Here is a 20,326-nt window from a genome sequence, read left to right on the forward strand (position 1 = left end):
CCCACTTCTGACCACCCACTGGGACCAAGCAGCATGTTGCAATCCTCATAGCCACTCTGTAAGACAGGGTCATCACACCATGTTACAAATGTGTAAACTGAGGCTGTGAGAGTTATGCAGAACTGGTCACTGGTGGCAGAGGCCAGAGGTCTGGGAGGAACTGCAGAGCCCATGTCCTGCTGTCTCTCCCACCTTCCCTTCCAGCCACCTCCCAGAGCTGGTGCTAAAGAAGTCCACACATTGCCATTCCTTAGACATAGCTTTGGGGGGAAGGCAAAGAACCATGGGCAAGAAACATCCATTTTTAATAAATAGTTTATTCATCCAGCAGTTTCAGCCCTGATACTGAAGCCTGTTGCAGTGTTTATTTCTCTGGCTGGAGCCTGATTATGAGAACATGGCCTCACCACGGGGCCAGCGCTCAGATTCCTGCCCTGCCGATCATCCAGACATCAGAGGAAATGAGAGTATTGCTCAAATGAGGGAGACTGGAGCTTTATTGAGGAAACAAAAAATACCAATAAGACCAGAGAGAGGTGGTTAATGTTTCTGGAGGCAGCTGTGGCATCTCCTGTTTGCTCCCCCTCTCCTGCCTGCCGCCGATGAGGACACACCGGGAAAAGACTCGCTGGAGAGGCTTCTCGCACTTAATAAGGGCCCCCGTTGGGGTGTTTCTGGAGCCTGCCTCCCAGGGAGCTGGGCTGAGGAGCTGGCGGGAGAGCTGGTGGGCGGCGGCGCGGACGCTGCTCCCGTGTGGCCGGCAGGGGGCAGCCTGCGGCCACTGCGTCTCTCCCGCCGCCAGGAGCCGCGGCCGGGGTAACAGAAACGCCGGCTGCGCTGAAGTTCTGGTTAAACAGCCCCGGGTGGGGGCTGTGGTCACAGTAAAGCAAGGCGATCTTCGCACACAGCAAGTGCCAGGCTCTCGGCCCTGACACAGGGCTCCCAAGCTCCCGGAATCGGCGTTCTGGCTGCAGGCCTGGTCTAGAGTCGCGGCTTCTGTGAGAAGCAACGCTGAGGCAGGCCCACCCCGGGCTGCCCAACCCTCCTCTCTGCTCTCAGCCCGTCCTTACTTCGGGATCCTCCCAGGAGGCTGTACCAGCTGCTCACTCCTGACCTGAGGGCCCGTGTCAGGGCCTGGTTTCTAGACGGTCCCCCTGCAGTCACTTGTTCTAATTTCTAGCACCTTCCCCCTTCAGGATAAAGAGGCCCAGCCAGCCAGAGCACAGGCTTTCTTTCTTCACCCTTGAGCTCCCAGGTAACACCCCCCTGAAGGCACATGGACCAAGCTGCCCCCCATCCCACCACCCAAAACACCATCCCTGCCCCACCTCCCAGGCGTGGCCACGTCCCAGCCCACTGGCCCCATGCTTGTCTGCCGGGCCTGACAGCTGCTGCTCTTGTTTTCTATTCATGAAAACTAAACCCTTCTTCCCGTTTCTGCCAGCAAAACAGGACAGAGTCTGGGTCGTCACCCTGGCTTCTCCCCCTCCCTTTAAAGGAAGCCCAAGCCGAACCGAGCTCCTCTGAAGAGTCTGGCAGACCTTTGGAATCATGTCAGGACAAGGCTGAAAGTCAAGGCAAGTGTGAATTCAGCACCAGCAGGCCTGGTGACCCTCTCGTGCCCCTGGAGTGGGCTGTCCTGGGACAGGCTGACCGGGAACAAGTCCCTGCCTGGGGCTTATCGCTCTGAGTCGGAGAAGGAAGAGGGCTTAGTCCATCTCCACACCAGCATGTCCTCTCCCGCCACGCGGTGGGACTCCGTCTGGATCCGGGATTCATTGGAGGCCAGGAACTCCACAGCTCGGTCCCAGACACGCTTCATGCGTCTCCTGCAATGAGAGGGATGAGGCTCTGCCTGACACTGCTGAGGTGAGCCAGCCTGTGGATGCCCTTCCTATAGAGGGGACACATTTCCAAGCTCCAGCATGGACTTTACATAAGGGAGGAAAAGCTGGTAGGTACTAACATGACAACTGCAGAGGAGAAAAACGTCTCGGGCCATGGAGAAATGATTCCTCCACCTTTACTGATCCAAACACATTCAATTAAAGGGAGCTAAAGGGCCGAGGTGTCTGGAGCACCCCCAGGTCTCTAGGTGTGCAGGGCTGTGCTAGGCTAGCTGACTCTTGCTGGGACCTGTTGCCTGCAGCAGCCCTCGCCAAGCCAGTTCCAGTACCCCCGCCGACTGCACCTTGATGCTGCTCCGGGTGGGCTCATTAAAGAGTGAGCACTGGGCTGTTCCATCTAAGCTCCACAGCACTCCGGGGGATGGGATGAGCTAAGCATCAGACGGGGGAGGCCAAGAAGCTGGAGCTGCTCTAGGAAACCAGAGCCACAAGGGAGGGCCCCTTCAGTGGCCAGAGTCCCTTCTTTACTGGGTCTCTAGGGCCTTGCACCCCCCTGGACAGCCTCCCCTTCATCTCTTCTTTGCCCCTTCCAGACTGGACAAGAAAGTTCCAAAGCCATGGGGAGGGTCACTTTGATCTTTTTCCTCTGTGAACCCTGGTGCACAGCTCCCGGCCTTTTCTCATCACTGCAGACCACCTCCCCATGATCCCACACGTGGAGAGACAGTGAATTTGAGTGTATGCATGGGAGCAGAAGGGGAGGACAAACGGAGGTGGCCAGTGAGTCAGGAGGCAGGGAGGGGGCTAGGGCTTCCCCAGGGGTCAGGACCTGCCACCAACCAAACCGCATGGGCCTATTCAGCAGCCCACACTTGGTGGTCTGGCCAAGGCCACACATTCCCTGGGGACTGAGCTCTGAGGTGCTGGCTCCCTGAGCACGGCCAGTGCTGAGTGGGCAGTGCCTCACTCCAGTCCCTCCTTCCCAGGTCAGTTGCTCCTATCAGCTCCCCGCTTTTCCGACGGAACCAGCTCTTCCCATCTCCCTCAGTCTTTCCCAAGCAGGCCCTCATCTACAGGGCAGACCTGACTGGCTACCCAATGTCTCCTTGACGTAGGGAGCTTGGCCTGGACTGACTGGGTGGCTTGGGAGGTGAGTCAAGAGAGCAAATGGCATGGGCGTCTGGGGTTCACGGGGATCTGAGCCTGAGGGCTGGCTACCTGAGTGGCAGCAGCTCTAGGTGTCTATGCTAATGCACGACGGGTTGGGTGGTAGCTCCGGCTGCAGGCAAGCTGCAATGCCGTCTCATGCTCTCATTTAAGTGAACATGTGTGTGGAATATCATCTAAGCCCAAGGCATAATGGCTACCCTTGGATGATGCCCACGTGCTAGGCACTGACCTTTTTTTTTTTGAGATGGAGTCTCACTCTGTCACCCAGGCTGGAGTGCAGTGACGCGATCTCGGCTCACTACAACCTCCGTCTCCCAGGTTCAAGTGATTCTCCTGACTCAGCCTCCCGAGTAGCTGGGACTACAGGTGCCCGCTACCATGCCTGGCTAATTTTTGTATTTTTAGTAGAGATGGGGGTTTCACCATATTGGCCAGGCTGGTCTTGAACTCCTGACCTTGTGATCTGCCTGCCTTGGTCTCCTTTTTTTTTTTTTTTTTTTTTGAGACAGGGTCTCGCTCTGTCGCCCAGGCTGGAGTGCAGTGGCATGATCTCGGCTCACTGCAACCTCCACCTCTTGGGTTCAAGTGATTCTCATGCCTGAGTATGAGTAGCTGGGATTACAGGCGCATGCCACCATACCTGGCTAATTTTTGTATTTTTGGTAAAGACGGGTTTTCACTATGTTGCCCAGGCTGGTCTTGAACTCCTGACCTCAGGTGACCCACGCGCCTCAGCCTCCCAAAGTACTGGGATTACAGGCATGAGCCACCGTGCCAGGCTACTAGTCACTGACTTAATGAACCTTGAGGCCACCACACTGATACCAACCCCCCTTCCCTTAGGGCTTGTCACTACCTAGATCACATCTTTTCCTTATGCATCTTGTCATCTGTCTCATTCCTGAGAACAAATTCTCCAGCTGGGCAGGGATTTTTGTTTCGTCCACTTCCTGCTGTCTCCCAGTGACCCAGCAGAGTGTCTGGCATATAGTAGGTGCTCAATAAACATTTGTGGAGGAAGTGAATGAATGAATGAATGACAGTCTCTTCATCACAGCCCTCTGCAAGGCAGCGGGATCACTTGCATTTAAGGATAAAGAAACTGTGGTACAGGTTGACTGAGATGCTCAGGGCCAGGAATTAGGTGGGAGTTCAAGTACCCCAAGTGGCCTTCCCTGGGAGGTAGAGGGCCTCACGCTGAAACCAACAGCAAGCGCTTCTCAGAGCAAGCACAGCCTATGCTGCTGAGTCTGCTCACCCTCAACTTCCTGCCTGCCACCTTTCCAGGGGTGGGGTGAGCATGACAGGCACCAAGCATCTTCATGTTTAAGACGGACCTTTTTTTATTTTTTAAGAGACAAGGTCTTGGTCTGTTGTCCAGGCTGATGTGCAGTGGCATAGTTATAGCTCACTGTCGCCTTGACCTCTTGGGCTCAAGTGATCCTCCTGCCTCAGCCTCCTGAGTAGCTGGGACTACAGGCATATGTCACCAGGCTCCATTAATTGTGTATTTTTTGTAGAGATGGGGTTTCGCTATGTTGTCCAGGCTGGTCTTGAACTCCGGGGCTCAAGCAATCCTCCCACTTTGGCCTCCCAAAATGCTGGGATTACAGGTGTGAGCCAGTGTGCCTGACTTAAAGTGGACTGCTAAAGGCTCTATTTTTCTGATTCCTCTTGGGCTGCAGATAGGGATGATGCCGACAGTAGAGCATGGTGGTGAGAGCACAGAAATGCCACTAGCCATGGGACTCCTGAGCACAGTTTCCTTATGTGTAAAATGGGGCCACTTCTGTTGTGTGTGTGAGCCATGGTGAGGACCAAGTGAGTGAGTGTGCACCCGTGGAGAGCTCTGAGCAGAGCCCGGCTCCCAGCAAGCACTCAGCAAGGGTGAGCTCTCAGCATCACCCAGCAGCAGACAATAGCATCTGGCCAGAAACCATAGCAAGAGTCTGCTGGGGAGGGACCACAACCAGAGCCAACACGCAGGACGTCCTGCTGGCTGTCTCCTGGGACTCTGCCCTCCCCCAGCCCGGTTTTGTCAGGACCCCGGTATACAACTCTAGCAGTCACAGCCCACGTGGAAGGCACCTGCAGCTGCACATGACAGTGGCCCTGCCACCCCTTCCCATGAAGCTCTGTGCCCTGGGAGCTGACCCCATTCATGCTGTGAAACTTGGCTTTCAGTTACGTGTACATGCATGAGTGTGCACATGGGTGTGTGGGAATTGGACCATGATGTTGCAGGTAACAGGTGTTTTTGACTGCAGGTCATGGTTTAGAAAGTTTGAAAAACAGTCTCCTTTTCCTTGCCAGTGACTGATTCATAAACAGACTCGTAACAGATTCTGGTCAATAGAGCCTCCAGGAGTATGTCACTGGGGGCGACTGGGAACATGTTCTCTTGCTTCTGAGAGTAGTGGGAGGCCCACTTTCCCTGCTCTGTGACAAGGCGGACAGTGCCCCAGCTGCCGTTGGCCACTATCTGCAACCATGGGGGATCCCAGTCTGCTGCTAACATCCGTGGAGGAGTGTGGGACCATGAGAATCACAAGAGCAATGGAACCAGGAGACCTGACTGCTCTGTGCCTGGAGCCCATGCAGCTCTGAACTTCCACTTACAGAGACGGAGGAGACCCTTCACTACTTGTGCCCTGGGGGAGGGGGCTGCTGTTACTTGGAGCCCAAAGTCTCCCAACTGGTATCACCACTGCCAGCGTTCTCTCTACAGAGGTGTGGGACCGTGCTTTCATACGTCTTCTCTAGCTTATCCTGCTGTAAAGAGCCGAGCATGCTGGGGAGCAGCAGGAGGGGGAGCAGCACCACTCTTGGCCCTGGGGTCTGCACTGCCCTCGGCTGACATCAGATGCAAGGCTCCGGGCTTCCTTCTGTGGAGCTCAGTGGGGTTGGACCCCGTCTCACCCCACACCTAGCGCCCCAGCCAGGGACTCACCGGCTCTGTGGAGGGATCAAGCTGTCACGCACATGCAAGATGCCTACATATGGATAGCGCTCCATGTCCTGCTCCCAGTCCACGTAATGGTCCTGGACCACGTCTGCAGGAGAGAGCACACCGTTTAGGGCAAGGACCTTTCTGGCTGGTGTCGGCAACCCTTTTTTCACCAGGGGGCCACGCACCTATAATCTTCTTCACCATCTCATACATGGCCTGTTCTTCCTCTTCTAACTTTCGCCACCGATATTTTAGGAGAATTAGGAGCCCCCACAAAAAAGCCAAGCCTGTGAGGGAACAAAACACTGTTAATCCCTCACACTTCCTTTGGCAGTGGGTCTCACCATGGACAAGATGCTGTGATGGAGGTTGTGGGGGATCCGCCACATGGGTTTGGGTACCTACTACGTGTCAGGCTCAGGACCAGCATGTGAGAAACAAAAGATATAGAAATGCAGAGGGAGGACAGACTATTAAGTGATCATCTTCCTCCCGCCGGCTGTCACCACAGCGGCATCCCCAGCTGTGGTCCAGATCTCGGCTCCTCCCAACCTCATTCTGGGGCTTTCATCTCCTCCCTTGTGAACCAGAACACGGTGTTTCATACATATATACATGCCGGAGCCCTTTGTATTCCAAGATGCTGCTGCCGATAATGATTTCTGTGCCTGATGGCGTGGGGGAGGGAGCTGTGTGCACACTGAGGCGGTCTGTGATTTGTAGCTCCGACTATCTCTGGAGAGCCGTGGTTTCTGTGACTTGGCCTTTCGCCTTCAGAGACGCCCTGAGGTCTCTGCTCAAAGGCGGCCCCTGATGTCAGGAGGTAAGACTGGTGCCCTCCTTTCAGCGCAGCACCCTGAGTCCTTCTTGCTTTCATCAGGTATCTGCAGCTCTCCAGGAGATGTTTACATTTTTCAGGGAGTAAAATTAGGCCAAGCCCCTACTGTGCCTCCTGTTCGAAGCTGGGCCACACTGGGATCCCTGCAGAGCCCAGAAGGGGTGGGGCCCAGCTCCTGCTCAGGCCAGGCTCCCGCTTAGGAAATCTGCCCTGAATCAAGGACATTTTCTAGTTATCCTCACGTTCCTGCCACCAATCTCCAAAGGTAAAGACAACCCAGGGCAGAGGCTGACTTGTTCATCTCCTCTGTTTTATGAGACAGACCTCAGGTTCACTAGACAGAAATGAACCCTCCGGGCCTGGAATTTCTATAGCTCATCATTCATGCCTAGGAGTGCGCTTGACTGCACAGAAGGGGAGGGAAGGCGGCCGAGGACTTACACCAGAAGAAGATGAGCACGTTGGTGACAGCAGTGAGCAGGGCCCGGCTCAGGCGGCAGCCAACACCCATGCGGGGGCGGGCAGATTCCAGGCAGACCACCTTGTCCACGGTCGTCACCAATTCAGATTGGTCTTCTCCTTTCAACCTGAAACAGGACACAGGGCTCTAAACATGTTGGAAAGTTCCAAGGAGAGGCAGCACAAACCCCACTTCAAACATGAGGAAGCGAAGGAAGGAGGGGATGCAAGACCTCTACTTGCTCATAGAATAGGCTTGGTATCCTGGCTGCACTCTTTCCAGAAATTTCCCACACTGGCTACTTAGAATGAATAAAGCTTTAAAGACGGCAGCAGGCTTGAACCCCTAGTGCTAAAGCGACGTCCCCCTCTGTCAGGTCTTTGACAGCCTCTCTCAGCGTGCAGGAGATTAAACTGTAAATTGGATTCCCACCTCCCAGCACAGAGAAATGGAAATGTTTACTGAATCACTAGCTTTGCAATTGCATGGCAAGAACTGAAAGACAGAATCTGGGAGGTTGCACTTTTCCTCCGTGGCGAGGAGGCACATAAGCTGTTTAAGCTAAAGATCATGGGGCATCCGTGAGGCTCATGGGGAATGAAAACCACCAGGCTCCCCGAGGCCAGACCCCAGCCACAGCGCCTCCACCATGCTCTCTGGCCAGGAGGTGTCAGGACCTGCAGAGGTGTGGACACCGGAGCCTTCTTCCAGCTAGGTGACCCAGGGCGAGAATATCATGCTCTTGAGGCTGCACGCTGGAATGGCTGGCATCCCAAGTGTCCTGATTTCTCAGGACTCACTTTCAACATGGTCATCGCGAGCGGCTCTGCCACCCTCCAGGCTGCCTTCCCCAACAGAAAAGGCGAGTGTCATCATTCTTCTGTGTTAGCAGCTTCAGTGAGCGCTGCTGCTGAGGATAAAATCCGTATTCTCCTCCGCCTTTTCTAACACAGGAAAATTGCTCAGCTACTCGGGGCAGCTTTTTTTTTTTTTTTTTTAATTTAAGCCAACAAATTTTAATCGTGCCATGCATCCAGTTATCCAGCTTGAGGTTGAGCTGCCCGAGGGGCTTCTGCTGGATGCAGTGCTGATGGAATTAGTAATCTGGGTGGATTAGAGGGGAAGAGAACAAAACTCTAGAGGATGTTTTAATATCTTCTATAACCTGAACAGAGACCCCCACAAACACTGAGAGTGGGAAGCGGGTAGGTAATGCTGCTCTTCCAGCAGGGGACAGGTCTCTGAGGCTGCCTGGCTGTGACACGCCCCTCCCCCTGGGCTGAGCCTCCAGATACAGCCTTTCAGCCTCAAGAAAGGGTTTGCCATCTTTCCTAACAGCGTTCACCAGTGATTAAAATGAGGCAGAAACTGCCTGGTCAGAATAAAATCCAGTATTTCCTTATGCGATTTCCATAGTGAGTAAAACCAACATATAGAAAGAATAGTTTCATCTATAAATAAAAACTAGCTTCCGAGGAGAGAAAGTGCAGAAAAATGCCTTCCCCAATAAACCATGTGGTATTGATGAATGAGAAAGGCACAGACTGAGTTACTTGAGACAGGATTTAGCTGTAACACCAGGCTAACATCCTAACACCTGAATTTTGTGTCTCATCTTGAAGCTGCTCCTTACACTGCATTCCAAATGATTCTTGCTTCTGTTGCCCCACTTCCATCCTAGCCCACATGACTCAGCTGGGAGACCCAGCCTCCAGCTTCAGACCTGAGACAGCTCTGTCGGAGCATGGGTGTTAGTGATGAGCAAAGACAGTGGCTGCAGGCACCCATGCTGCGTCGCCACCCTGCCCACACTCACCAGATGCCCACGTCCTTGTTACTGCTCAGTATCCAGGTCAGTGCGGCTTCAAACTTGGCGGAGGAGCTGCTGGTCACATTCTGTGGGAGGGCGCAGGAGAAGATTAGTTCTGCATCTGGGTGGAGCAGCTGGAACAACATTCTGCTGCTGGATTAAGGAAGCCCTCTCCCGTGTCCTCCACAGCCCCAAAACCCCGCTCTGCTAAAAGCACAGCAAACTGGCAGGAAGGAAATTTGGGGTTGATGAAAGCCAAGGAAGAAGCTATAACCAGAGGAGGTGATGCGGAAGCACAAGCAGGAAAACAATGTGGGTCTGAGGCGGCCAAAAGAATATGACTCTCTTGAGGATGGAAGCATCCGGCCAGAGAGCTGGCAGCTCATCTTGGGGTAAAGCGAATAACAGCGTTGGGGCTGGCAGTGGGTGAGCCCAGTGGCCAGTGCAAGTGGTCTGGCCTCAGGCAAGTCCCTGACCCTCTCCAGGCCTGTTTCTTCATCTGTGAAATGCAAATGGAACCAGATGACCCCTAAGTTACTGGACAGGCAGGTGACCTGGAATGCCAGCTCCATAGTCTATATCTACCATCTTGAGGCCACACAGTAAATCAAATGGCCCCCTGGCAGTATGAATGGTAATCATAAGGGAGAGAAGGGACAGCATGTTTCTCCTGAAAGCTGAAGGCAAGAGGACCAAAGTGAACCAAGGGAGAAGCAGGTAACAGGCACACCTACAGTGCAGCAGGTCAGGAGAGAGCCGCCCCACTACACATGGCCTGGCTCTGGGGCAGTCACTACTATGGCTGCCTTAACTTAAGGAAGCCTAGCACAAAAAGCCATAAACCAAACCTTAACTTAAGGTAGCCTAGTACAAAAGCCACAAAGCAAACAAAAAAACAAAAACAAAAACCCCAACAGGGCTTGAAAGACCAATAGGAAAGCACCAGGCCCTCCCAGGAATGGATAAGCACCGAAGCCTACTTACCGCTATGTATTCCTGGGCTTCCATAACAGGAATGCATTTGCTTTTCAGATTCTCTGGATTTCCACACTCAAAATTACCTAGGAGAAAAAAAACCACACACTCAAACACAAAGAGGAAAAATCACTGTGAAACAGACTAAAACATGCAGCAAGAATCAAGCCATCAGCTCTAATAAGGAGCATGTGGCCCAGCAGCTCCTGGCTTCTGTGGGGCATCTTCACTCTGCAGCAAGATCAAAAGCCACTTAGCTTGGATCGATTCCAGATCATTAAAACCTGACCTGCAAAGCAGTGTGGCGATTTGCATTAAATGACTAAAAAGCTGCCCAAGACCAAGGTCTCTTTGCAATTGATCCCTAAAAGGATCAGACAGATAGCTTCGGAAGGTACCGGAATGGCACTATAAATAAACACAGCCTGAGAAAAAAGAAAGGCAGGGAGGCCATGGGCACCACGGGGATTCTGACTCATGACACAGGCAGGCGACCTGGAATGCCAGGTCTATTGTCTTGAGGGGCTCCTTGGAGGAAGAGGATGTCTGTGTGCTGGGCAGTGGGGCCTCAGCACGGCACGCCAAGGGGCAGCTCTCCCGAGTGGCTTTGGAGGCCTGCTCCCATAGGATAGAGCTGGCAGCCTCCCGCTTAGTCCCGCCCAACTTCCTGGGTCCAGCCCAGGGGCCATCTCCTCCGGGAAGCCCTCAGCCCCTGGGGGTCTTTCGTTTGATGAAATGGCCCCACATTTAGTGACCTGCCACAGCCCTTGGTCCTTATTCCTGTGCTGTGGTTTGCCTGACTCCCTGAGAGCAGGGAGGGTCCAGGGCCAGGCACGCACACGCTATTTATTTAACATGTGTGCATGGCCTGACTGCCCGGACCCAGCACAGCCTGGCGGACTTCGGGTGGCCAGTGTCTGTGTTTCTGCATGCTGGGGAAGGGAGTAGCTGAAGGTCATATTTTAAAATGTTGAAACTGAACTGAAGCCTGTCCCCCTCCCCCAACACAGCCAAATCCTCCTACTTCAAAGTTGATTTTGGCCCAAGGGGTCCCCTGAGATACAGGTGGCTTCTAGCATCCTCCCGTTCCCACCAGAACTCTTCCTGCCCTTGCCAGGCCTGCCTGGACCATGTAAATGGCCTCCCGATTCAGCTCCTCCTCTCCCCTTTCCAATCCAGTTGTTTTGTCAATACGCTTGAAAATGATTCTGCTTAAATGACACTGTGCTACTCAAGCTGCTGCCGCATTCGCCTTCCTGGCACCTGGCTCTCAGCATGATACTCCCTTGCTCAAAGCCTCTCTGGCCCTCACTGCCTGCCAGATTGAGCTCTGGTGGCCTGGCATCCAAGGCCATCTATGGTGGGGCCTAACCAACACTTCCAGACTTCACTCCCTCATCTTCCCCTTCCTCCATGAAGGTGCTGCTTCCCAACCGAGATATAACTTCTTGCCGCTTTGCCTTGTCCTTCCCCACATACGCATAACCAGTCTTATCTGGGCTTCAGGGCCTGGCACAGATGCCACCTCCCCTGTAACGCTCTCCTGACTGCTCCAGCTAAAAGGCATTGTGCCTCCCAGAACTTTTGACCTCTTGGTTCTTGTCTAATCACATTTTGTATCACCCAGTGGTCAGGGAGGTAGGTGGCCTGTCTCTTCTAGTAGACCCCAACCACCCTGCAGGCAGGATCTGGAGCTGAGTCATCTCATTGCAAGGCCCTGCACAGTGCCCAGCCCACAGCGGATCCCTAACAGGAGAGGTGGGGAGGGGTTGAGGACTACTAAGGAGCCTCTGTGAGGCACACTCCTGTCTCAGTGAGATATGTACCTTCAAGGCGGCCCCCCAGACTTGTCGGAGGGCAACAGATGCCAGGACCCTTGAGGGCATAAGGCAGGACCACATATGGAGGGTGGGATGGAGGAGAAATATCTACTAGGACCCAATTTCGAGCAGAGCTTCTCAACTTCAGGGTGCACTCAAATGCCCTGGGGATCTTAGGATACAGACTCTGATTCACTGAGTTTGGCATGAGACCTGAGATTCTGAATTTCTAGTGAGCTCCCACGTGATGCGGATGCTATGGGTCCTTGGACCACAATTGAGACACAAAGGTTTAGAACACCCTCTTAGGTCAGAATTGACATCCCAAGCACCTGGGCCATACAGAGGAATTCCTATGATGCTGTGAGCAGGAGCCCCAGTACCTGTTTCTCCTCCAAGTGCTCATGGATGCCTCCCCTACCCTCTCAATCTCTCACTTTCAAGAGGAAGGAGGCAGAAGAGCTGATGCTCATGAGATTGACCCTGAGGACTGAGGGCCCAGGAGAAGTCCACCTGACCCCAATTTCCTAGGGAAACCTTAGACAAGGGTTGACCTCACAATCCTAAGATCTGTCCTCTGACCCCACAGGTAAGAGGCGCCTCTTGAATGTCCTTTAAGATAGAACTGCTATGTCTGGTTCTTGTGTCCAGCATATTTAACACAAGGCGCATACTCTGGTATTCACCTATGTCACGTGCAAGTGATTTTGAGAGCCTCCTAGATGCCTGGCATCGGGGAGGACATAATAATGCAGGTGATATCTCTGGCCTCAAGGAATAACTTCACCAAATAAAACAGCAGGGGATGCATCTTCTGGATGCATTTCCAGGGGCATTTCACAGAGGAGCTGAGAATGCCCTCCTTTAGAGGACAGCACTTGACTCTCATTTGTAGAGAACAGATAGACCCAGGAGCCCTTGGTCGGACAGGGAGATGAAGACCCTGAGAGAATCAGGGACTTTGTCCGAGGTCCGACAAGCAGATGGTGATCAGGACCAGATGTGACACCAGGGCCCACCACACAGGCTGTCTGCACAGGCAAGAGGCCTCTCCCTGGCCCAGCCAACCATCTGGTTCAGAAGGTCCCTCTAGGGGGGAGGACATAGATTCTAACAACACCTGGGGCCTGGCCCCTTCCCATGCCAACACGGACCCCCAAAGCATTAGGTACTGGGCATCCCCAAGAAGGGAGAACAGCTGCAGGAAGGCCTGTGCACGGGCCAGGACCTCCCTTAAGAGGAGCAAGAATCAAATGTGTTTTGTTCAAACACAGGCTTATAAAAGATGTGCCTGAGTTGGGAGGCGAGAAGGTGAGACTTGGCTTCTGAATATGCCTTCTGGGAGACAACCAGGGAGGGTCTCGCCCGCCAGCCGCAGTGTAACTAACCAGCCTGATGAACTGGGTCAGCCGCCCATAGCTCTCACAAGAGGCATCTCAGGACTTACGTGACTTACTCACCAGCTTGGATGGCCAGGAAGTTGTAGAGTTCATGCAGCAGCTCCAACAAGGCTGCCTTCTGCTTGGCCTGACAGAACTGGAAAGGCACGGGACAAGTGGTCAGCAAGGAGGGGTGGGTGGGACGGGTCTGTCTGTCCATCTTTACCTCTCCAGCCACACTGTCAAATACTAAGCAGCAAGGAACATCTCATACTTTTACAAAATAGAAACAAATTCTGCCAAGTGCTGGGCCCAGGGAGAGAGTTGATAAATGTTGGGTTAACTGCCTGAGAAAGACCCTGGAGAAGCAGAGGCAGAGCTGAAAGCAGACACTGTAACCAAGGGGCTGCATCGGAGACTCCTGGCTCCTGCCTTTCCCTTGGAATGACAGCCAGTAAGAGGGCTGAGCAGAGGCGACGTGGTCGGGGGATGATGCAGTCGCTCAGCTTCCTCAGACGGAAGAGCAACTGCTGTCAGAGCTTGCAGAGCTGGGAGAGCTGGGAGAGCTTGCAGACAGGGCAGAATGTCAGCAGCTGCCACCTTGTCTCCCTTTAGGTGGAATCTCAGGGCCCTCATCTGAGTAAGGATTGTGGTAGGATTCGGTGCAAACTCACACACCACTCAGCAGAGGCTGCTACCACCTAAAGGAAACAGGAGGACAGACGGTACCAGACAACGAGACGGCCTGATTAAGACAACACACCCACTCCCAGCCTGTCCCCACGTTTTCGGCAGCACAAAGGCAGAAAGAAAAACACAAAGTGTCACTGTCTTCAATGGCCGAAAAGGGAAAGAACACGAATCTGAAATTCAAATGCCCGTCTGCGATCTCCGTGAGCCTGGAGCTATGCAAAGAATAAGACTTTCAGCAGGAGCCTCACCAAAGCCAAGAAACACATCCCCACCTGCTTATTCCTGTGTCCACCCTCCAGAAAGGCGAAGGGTACCCCATGAAATCTCAGCTCCACAAAGCCTACACTGAGATGGCCCAGCCCCTGCTTTCTGATGCTCTGATGAAGATCTGCATGGTTACACATAGGAATATCTGCATCTGAAGCCCTCGCTGGCAAGTGCTGAATGCTGTCTGTCCACAGAGCACATCTGTAGCAAGGACCTGGAGGGTACCTGTCTGGGCTCACTCAAGCGGGGCCTGAGTGTGTCCAGATCAGAGGCAGCCAGGGAACAAATGTGCCATTCACTTGTGGGTCTGATTAATTTAGAGACGTGAAGGACCAAGAAATAGAAACCATGGAACCATTTTCTAATTAAAAGACAAACAAAACTCATAGCACTGAGAAGTCTTACAGAATGTTATTTTTTCCTGTTTTTGTTTTAAGTCTTCAAATTCCAGTTTTCCCCTCTGGCTGCCTATGTTTCTGGGCCACTTCCTCTCATCATCAACTACAGTTTTTATGATAGAAGGCAGATTAAACTTACTGTGAATCTGCTTTTACAAAACAACTGGGAAGCAAAGATATTTGGTGGATGAATGCAATAAATGGATGTAATAAAACACCCCAAACCATGACACACCAGAAGCCAAAGAGAAATAAAAGTGGTTATCTGCACCAGGATGTCCCCTCATTTACATGGGTCAGTCAGTCAATGCAGGGGTGGCCAGAGGACCATGCGTCATTTTCTTTCCCAGCCCCTGAGCTACCAGAGATGTTAACTAAGGGCTCGGGAGGCCAGGCATTGCACACTTAATAATTAGACTACTAAGTCATGCCCTCTGGCAGCACATGACTGGTACAATTTATGACCTGAAAATGTACTGCCCCATATCTTCTCCAGACTGTCACCAGAACCAGCATCCCAGCTCCTTGATAATGCTGCCTTCATGATTCATAAATGGATGGGGCTGCTCATCCCCAAATATTATTTGTAGGAAATATTAGAGCTTCATAAAGCAAATCTAAATGTGGACTAAGAGGGCTAATTCCACTTAAGATGTGTTCCAAACAAACTCCCTATGTTTCAAATCAGAACAGCATTTTCAGAGCCACAGCTGCACCGCCAGAGAGAGAGAATGTGGAATTGAGAACTTGGCCTCCTGATGCTTAGAAACGCCAGCCCTTCCTCCCCGTGCCAGGGAGCTTGGGGGCGTCCTTCAACAACAACCTACTGTATCCCCCTAGATTGACTCAGGCAGAAGAAAATGCTACATTTGATGGGAAAGCGTCCATAACAAGCCCAGGGTTGGATTTTGGGAGGTCAATTCTATTTCAAGTATTCCTTCACTGCCACAATTGGGCCTGACACAAACATCACAGAACACAATGTGACTCTGGTACATTACAGGAAGCACTCCTTGAAAATGATCCTATTCTTTTTCTGGGGAAGTTTACCTCCTGATGGAGGCTAATATCCTCAGGAGGAATAATAAAAGCCAGAGAAACTCAAACTCACCTCATCTGTTTTTCTCTCACAGTCCACTGGCAATAACTTCACTGAGACCAAGAAAAGAAACACAGAGGAAATTAAGTGTGGGTTGAGAAAGGAAAACAAAGAGACTACTCACAACATTCGGGGGGAGTAAAGCATTACCAAGCCAAGGGTGGGGATTAGAAAGATGTCATCTAAGGAAGGCACTTTTAAAATGCAGACAGCAAAATGTAAGGGTATCCAAATCCTGGATTAGGAATTAAGATAGCTGGGTCCTCGTCCCAGCTGAAAATGATTAGCTCAAGGTTCTTGGGCAACTCAACCACTCTGAATCTCTGTTTCCTCATCTGTAAAATGGGATCAAATGGGCCTTCCCTGCTTAACTCAGGGAGTTAGGCCCCAACAAAACAAAGTACAGGACAGTTTTGTAAACTGAAAACAATGATATGTTAAACAGAGATTAACACCATAATAGGAGGGGAAGTCCAGGTAAATACCAGCATAGATTCTAGCACTGTTGTCTTAAAACATTTCAGCAGTGAGTACCAGTGTGATACTGTTTGACATCACCAGTGTAGTTATAGTACCATGACACTCCCAGGTCTGCTTAATTTCTCTAGCAGGTCGACAATCTATTCACATAGTTGATAAACTGCTCTCATAGTGGGGAAATCATTTGGGTGTCTGCACACAAGTCTGTTGATACCCTTGCCCACAGACTTGTACACTCCCAAACATCCATCTGCCACACCAGCTAAGACATAACTTTAGTTTTTTCCTGTATGTTGGCAGTTCCTGCTAGGCATGGAAGGATGTGGCCTTGGCTGGAAGCTGGGAACAGTATTAGTCACATTTGTGCTTTGTAAAGAGTATTAAAAGTTGGTGAACTACAGTGGCCCTTTATACCTAAATGTATAATGAAATGATCTCTGTTTCTTTTCAGGAAACACACAATTCTCAGCTATTCCGGATATATACTGTATTCTGAAGACCTCTCATTGGCATATCTAACCATGTAACTTAAGTGTGGCCAGAAGGATGGCTGTGAGCATCCTTGAGTTACAGTCGCTCAACACACTCCATGAGGGTGCTACAAGCAATAGTAAACGCCTCCCGTTGCTATCAGTTTAACCTGTCTGGCAAGCAAGGCTGGTAGATTCTCCTGTTGACAAAGCGGCGGCCCTGTGGTTCAAAGAAGTGGAGTGGACTTTTTGGTGCTGCAAAGCTGGGACCCCCAACCAGATCCTATCTGTGGGTCAGTGAAATCTGGAGTGCCTTCAAGCAGGCACTAAATGTGTGAGTAAGCCAGAGGTCAAACGGGAAGAACCCAAAGGGATGGGGTGAATCTGTTAGAAGAGCGTGTGGCTTCCTCTCCAGGGAGAAAACCAGAGGTTGGGGGAGCAGTGACTACAGCTTGTGATTCAAAGGGAGACGTTAGAAGGGAGGGCTGGGGCAGAAAAGGAGAACCGGAGAAAGTGAAGGCAGAAATTATTGCAGATGCAGGAGCCTTGGCCCTCTCTTCCTACAGCTGGAAGAAGGCAGGCCTGGAAATGAGAAGACAGTCAGAGGCTGCTGACAAGGCTGGAAGTGCGCGGCCTGGCGCCGACAGGAACGGGTGGTCGTCCGACAGACACACGCGCCCCCAGGGCCCTCCCCTGCGCCGGCCCAGGACGTACTGTTGTCCTCCGCCTCCTGCGGCGCTGAGGGCTTGCCCATCTTCACCCAGAGGATGCCCAGGAAGACGAGCAGTAGCCCCAGGCTGGCCCAGAGCAGGAGCCGAGACAGCCAGCGCTCCAGCCGGCGCCCCACCTCGGGCCGGGCCCGCGCCGCGCCAGTAGGGCCCGCTCGAGTCGCCCGCAGGCCTGGGCGCGGGTCGGGGCCGAGGAGGGCGGAAGGCAGCCGCGCCGGGGCGGGAGACGCTGCCCACCAGCGGCGGGCCGCGAGACCCGGGCCCTGCGTGGCCCTGTCGGGCGTCCGGGCGTCCTCGTCCTCCTCGGAGCTGCCCCGGACCGAGGCGCGGCGCCTGAGCTGCGCCGGGCGGGCAGGATAGGCGAGGCCGCGGCTCCCTACCCAGGAAGCCGCGGAGGGTCGGATATCGCCGTAGGCCCCAGGGGTCGCGTAGGCCGAGCCCGAGGCCGGCTGGGAGAGCCAGGGCTCCGCCCGCGGAGAGGCCGCGGCGGGCCGGGCGCGCAGCGGCGCATCCTCGCGTAGCCGGGCCTCTTCCCGTAACCGCTCCTCGCCCCGCGGCTGGGCCTCCTCCCGCGGCCGGGCCTCCTCCCGCAGCCGCTCCTCGTCGCGCAGCCGGGCCTCGCCCCGCAGGCGGCGCAGCTTGTTGCGGTAGACATCCCTGGTGGTGTCGGTGATGGGTCCTGGCTGGAAGCCCAGGGCCTGCAGCTCCCGCCGCAGTTCCAGGTCCGACAGGCCGGCCATGGCCAGGACGCCGCCCCCCGCCCGCCCCCGGCGCGCACCGCACCCGGAACTGCTCCCTCCCGCAGGCGCGGCGGAGCGGGCGGGGCCCCGCGCCATGATGGGAAGGTCGGTCGCCATGTTGGGAAGGTTTGCGCTCGGCATATGGGTCGGCCATGATGAGGAGGTCTGACGTGGTTCTTAGAGCCGCCATGGTGGGAAGGTCCAAGGGGGATTTAATTTTGTGTTTTGTTTTGTTTTGTTTTTCCCTCTCTCTCCGCTCTCCCACTTCCCTTTGTTTGTTAGATCAAACAGTATTAATCTTTTGAGTCCTCCAACCCTAGCTTTGCCTCTGGCACGTGGTAAGCATTCAGTAAAGTCAGTGTTGATTTAATGGATGAATTGGTTAATGGTGAACGAAGCCACTTCTGCGAATGGAGAGAGAGGATCATTTGTCTATCTGGGCTTGGGGACTGATGTGTGATCCGGTTTTATTTGGGCCGTATAGTACACGCCAGGCATGCTCCAAGACCCTGTCCCGACTTTGGGCTTGTTAACTGGGCACTGGGCGACACTGAGCACCAAGTAGGTGTGATCCCGGCCTTAGGACAGACACTGGCCCCAAAGGAGCGCCAGCCTGGAGAGGACGCAGTTTCCATAGTGGAGGCAGAGGAGCAAAATGCCCTTGGGCTCGAGTGAGCAATTGAGGCTTCTCTGCGGAGGGCCTGTGTCTGCGTAATGGGATTTTTACAAGGAGACATGAGTGGGAGAAGACTCCAGAGATACACGGTCCTGTAGCCTCACTGGTGGTTTAGGATGTGGGCTTTGGAGCCAGACAGTTCAGTTTCAAATCCCTACTCACAACTATTAGATGTGTGATCATATTCAATTAACGTTTTTAGCTTGTTTGCCAGTAAACCTCAATAGAGTTGCTGTGAGGATTAGAAGAGGTAGTTTGGCTAAGGTGCTTGGGACAGTGCGGGGCACACGCTCATGCGTGTTTATACTTAACCCACATCTTTGCAGTGTCAGTGCTGTGTAGAGTCTCCCACAGGGCAGGTGATTTGGTTACATGAAGGCTCTTAGCAGGAAACCCCTGAGGGAAGCAAGGGAATGTGGCAACTGAAAGTAGAGCCAGTTTATAATCTTCCTTCCACATCCCTCAACTCCCATTCCCAAACATTTATTGCTGGCCCAATAGGTTCCATCTATTTCTATCCCTGCTATTCCATTCTCCGCTTCCCCCAGGCCCCTTCTCCCTGGAATTGCCCCATATCTGTCCCAACAGACCCCTTACCCACTCCTCACTTTATTCCCTCCCCTCCCTGACACAGTGGGCAATGCTATGCTTCTCTGGGTTTTGCATTCCTGCCACTTGCTCCACCTCGGGGGTATTCAACCCTGGCCACAATTGCTGGGAAAATTACAGCCTCAACTTGGTCAGCTTCCACTGTTGGCCTCCCCATCTCCCCCGACTTAGCTGCTCCCATGTGGTGTGATTTCTCTCACCAAGTGTTGTTTTCCTTTTCTCTGTCTGTGTTTGCACGGAATGCCATGAATTTGATATAGTGATTGCCTAACACATATACCACATAATAGTATTTTATTTCTTTCTGAAGCACTGTTTGCATGACAAATGAGTTGGTAACATTTGTGCAGCTCCTTGCAGCTGTGCAGTTCAATATATAAAGAATGAGCCTTTCGGCATCAGTACTGGCCCCACGTATTCTAAGAGGGCTTGAAACTAATGCTTAAACAAAGTTATCGTTACAGCATTTCACAGAGTTATGGTCTATTTTATCACAATGGATCTCAGGGCGATTTAAAAATATGGACTGAACTGGAGCCACCCCCAGTGGTGGCACGCAGTGTGGGCTTTGTCAGCTTCCTTGTGTTTGAGGACACTGCTGCTATTCCACACACCTAGGGTCAAGTGGCCCACAGCCCCTCCCCCAGAACTCTGTTGTCTTCCCTCTGGTATAGAACCCACTGTGCTTGGAGTTGTGGCCTTCGGCCACCCATGGTCAGCCCTTCTACCTCCATGGTGGCTTCTGGCTGTCGATGGCCTTGTCTTGCAGGATCCTACAGGCAGGGCTTTGGGTGTGCACCAAGGGACACCCAGTGACCACTTAACAGCAAATTTGCTGATCAATGCTCCCCTTCCCCACCTCCTCTGAGACGGAACTTCACAAGTTAGTCAGGCGTTCCTCCCAGTTTTTGGGCCTT

The 20,326-nt window shown here is 53.0% G+C and overlaps 1 protein-coding gene across 1 annotated transcript; it reads right to left on the reverse strand.

The window, feature by feature from the left end:
• Window positions 1-297: 297 nt before the first annotated feature.
• Window positions 298-18,169, reverse strand: LEMD2 (LEM domain containing 2). The gene is made up of 9 exons (XM_010359073.2): window positions 17,371-18,169; window positions 15,719-15,759; window positions 13,331-13,406; window positions 10,060-10,136; window positions 9,082-9,161; window positions 7,247-7,392; window positions 6,153-6,254; window positions 5,968-6,070; window positions 298-1,829 (listed from the first exon to the last, which is right to left on the reverse strand). The coding sequence occupies exons 1-9, from the start codon at window positions 18,122-18,124 to the stop codon at window positions 1,679-1,681; spliced, it is 1,530 nt and encodes a 509-aa protein (XP_010357375.2). The 5' UTR covers window positions 18,125-18,169; the 3' UTR covers window positions 298-1,678.
• Window positions 18,170-20,326: the final 2,157 nt, after the last annotated feature.

Source organism: Rhinopithecus roxellana, chromosome 4 (genome assembly GCF_007565055.1).
Source record: "Rhinopithecus roxellana isolate Shanxi Qingling chromosome 4, ASM756505v1, whole genome shotgun sequence".
In the NCBI taxonomy this organism is placed as follows: domain Eukaryota; kingdom Metazoa; phylum Chordata; class Mammalia; order Primates; family Cercopithecidae; genus Rhinopithecus; species Rhinopithecus roxellana.

Coding starts and splice junctions, on each gene's coding strand:
- LEMD2 (XM_010359073.2), bottom strand. CDS start 18,124: ATGGCCGGCCTGTCGGACCTGGAACTGCGGCGGGAGCTGCAGGCCCTG. Junction 10,137..13,330: donor CTTCCTGGCCATCCAAGCTG/GTGAGTAAGTCA, acceptor TTTTTCTCCTAG/GTAATTTTGAGTGTGGAAAT. Junction 9,162..10,059: donor AAGCCCAGGAATACATAGCG/GTAAGTAGGCTT, acceptor GCCCTCCCACAG/AATGTGACCAGCAGCTCCTC.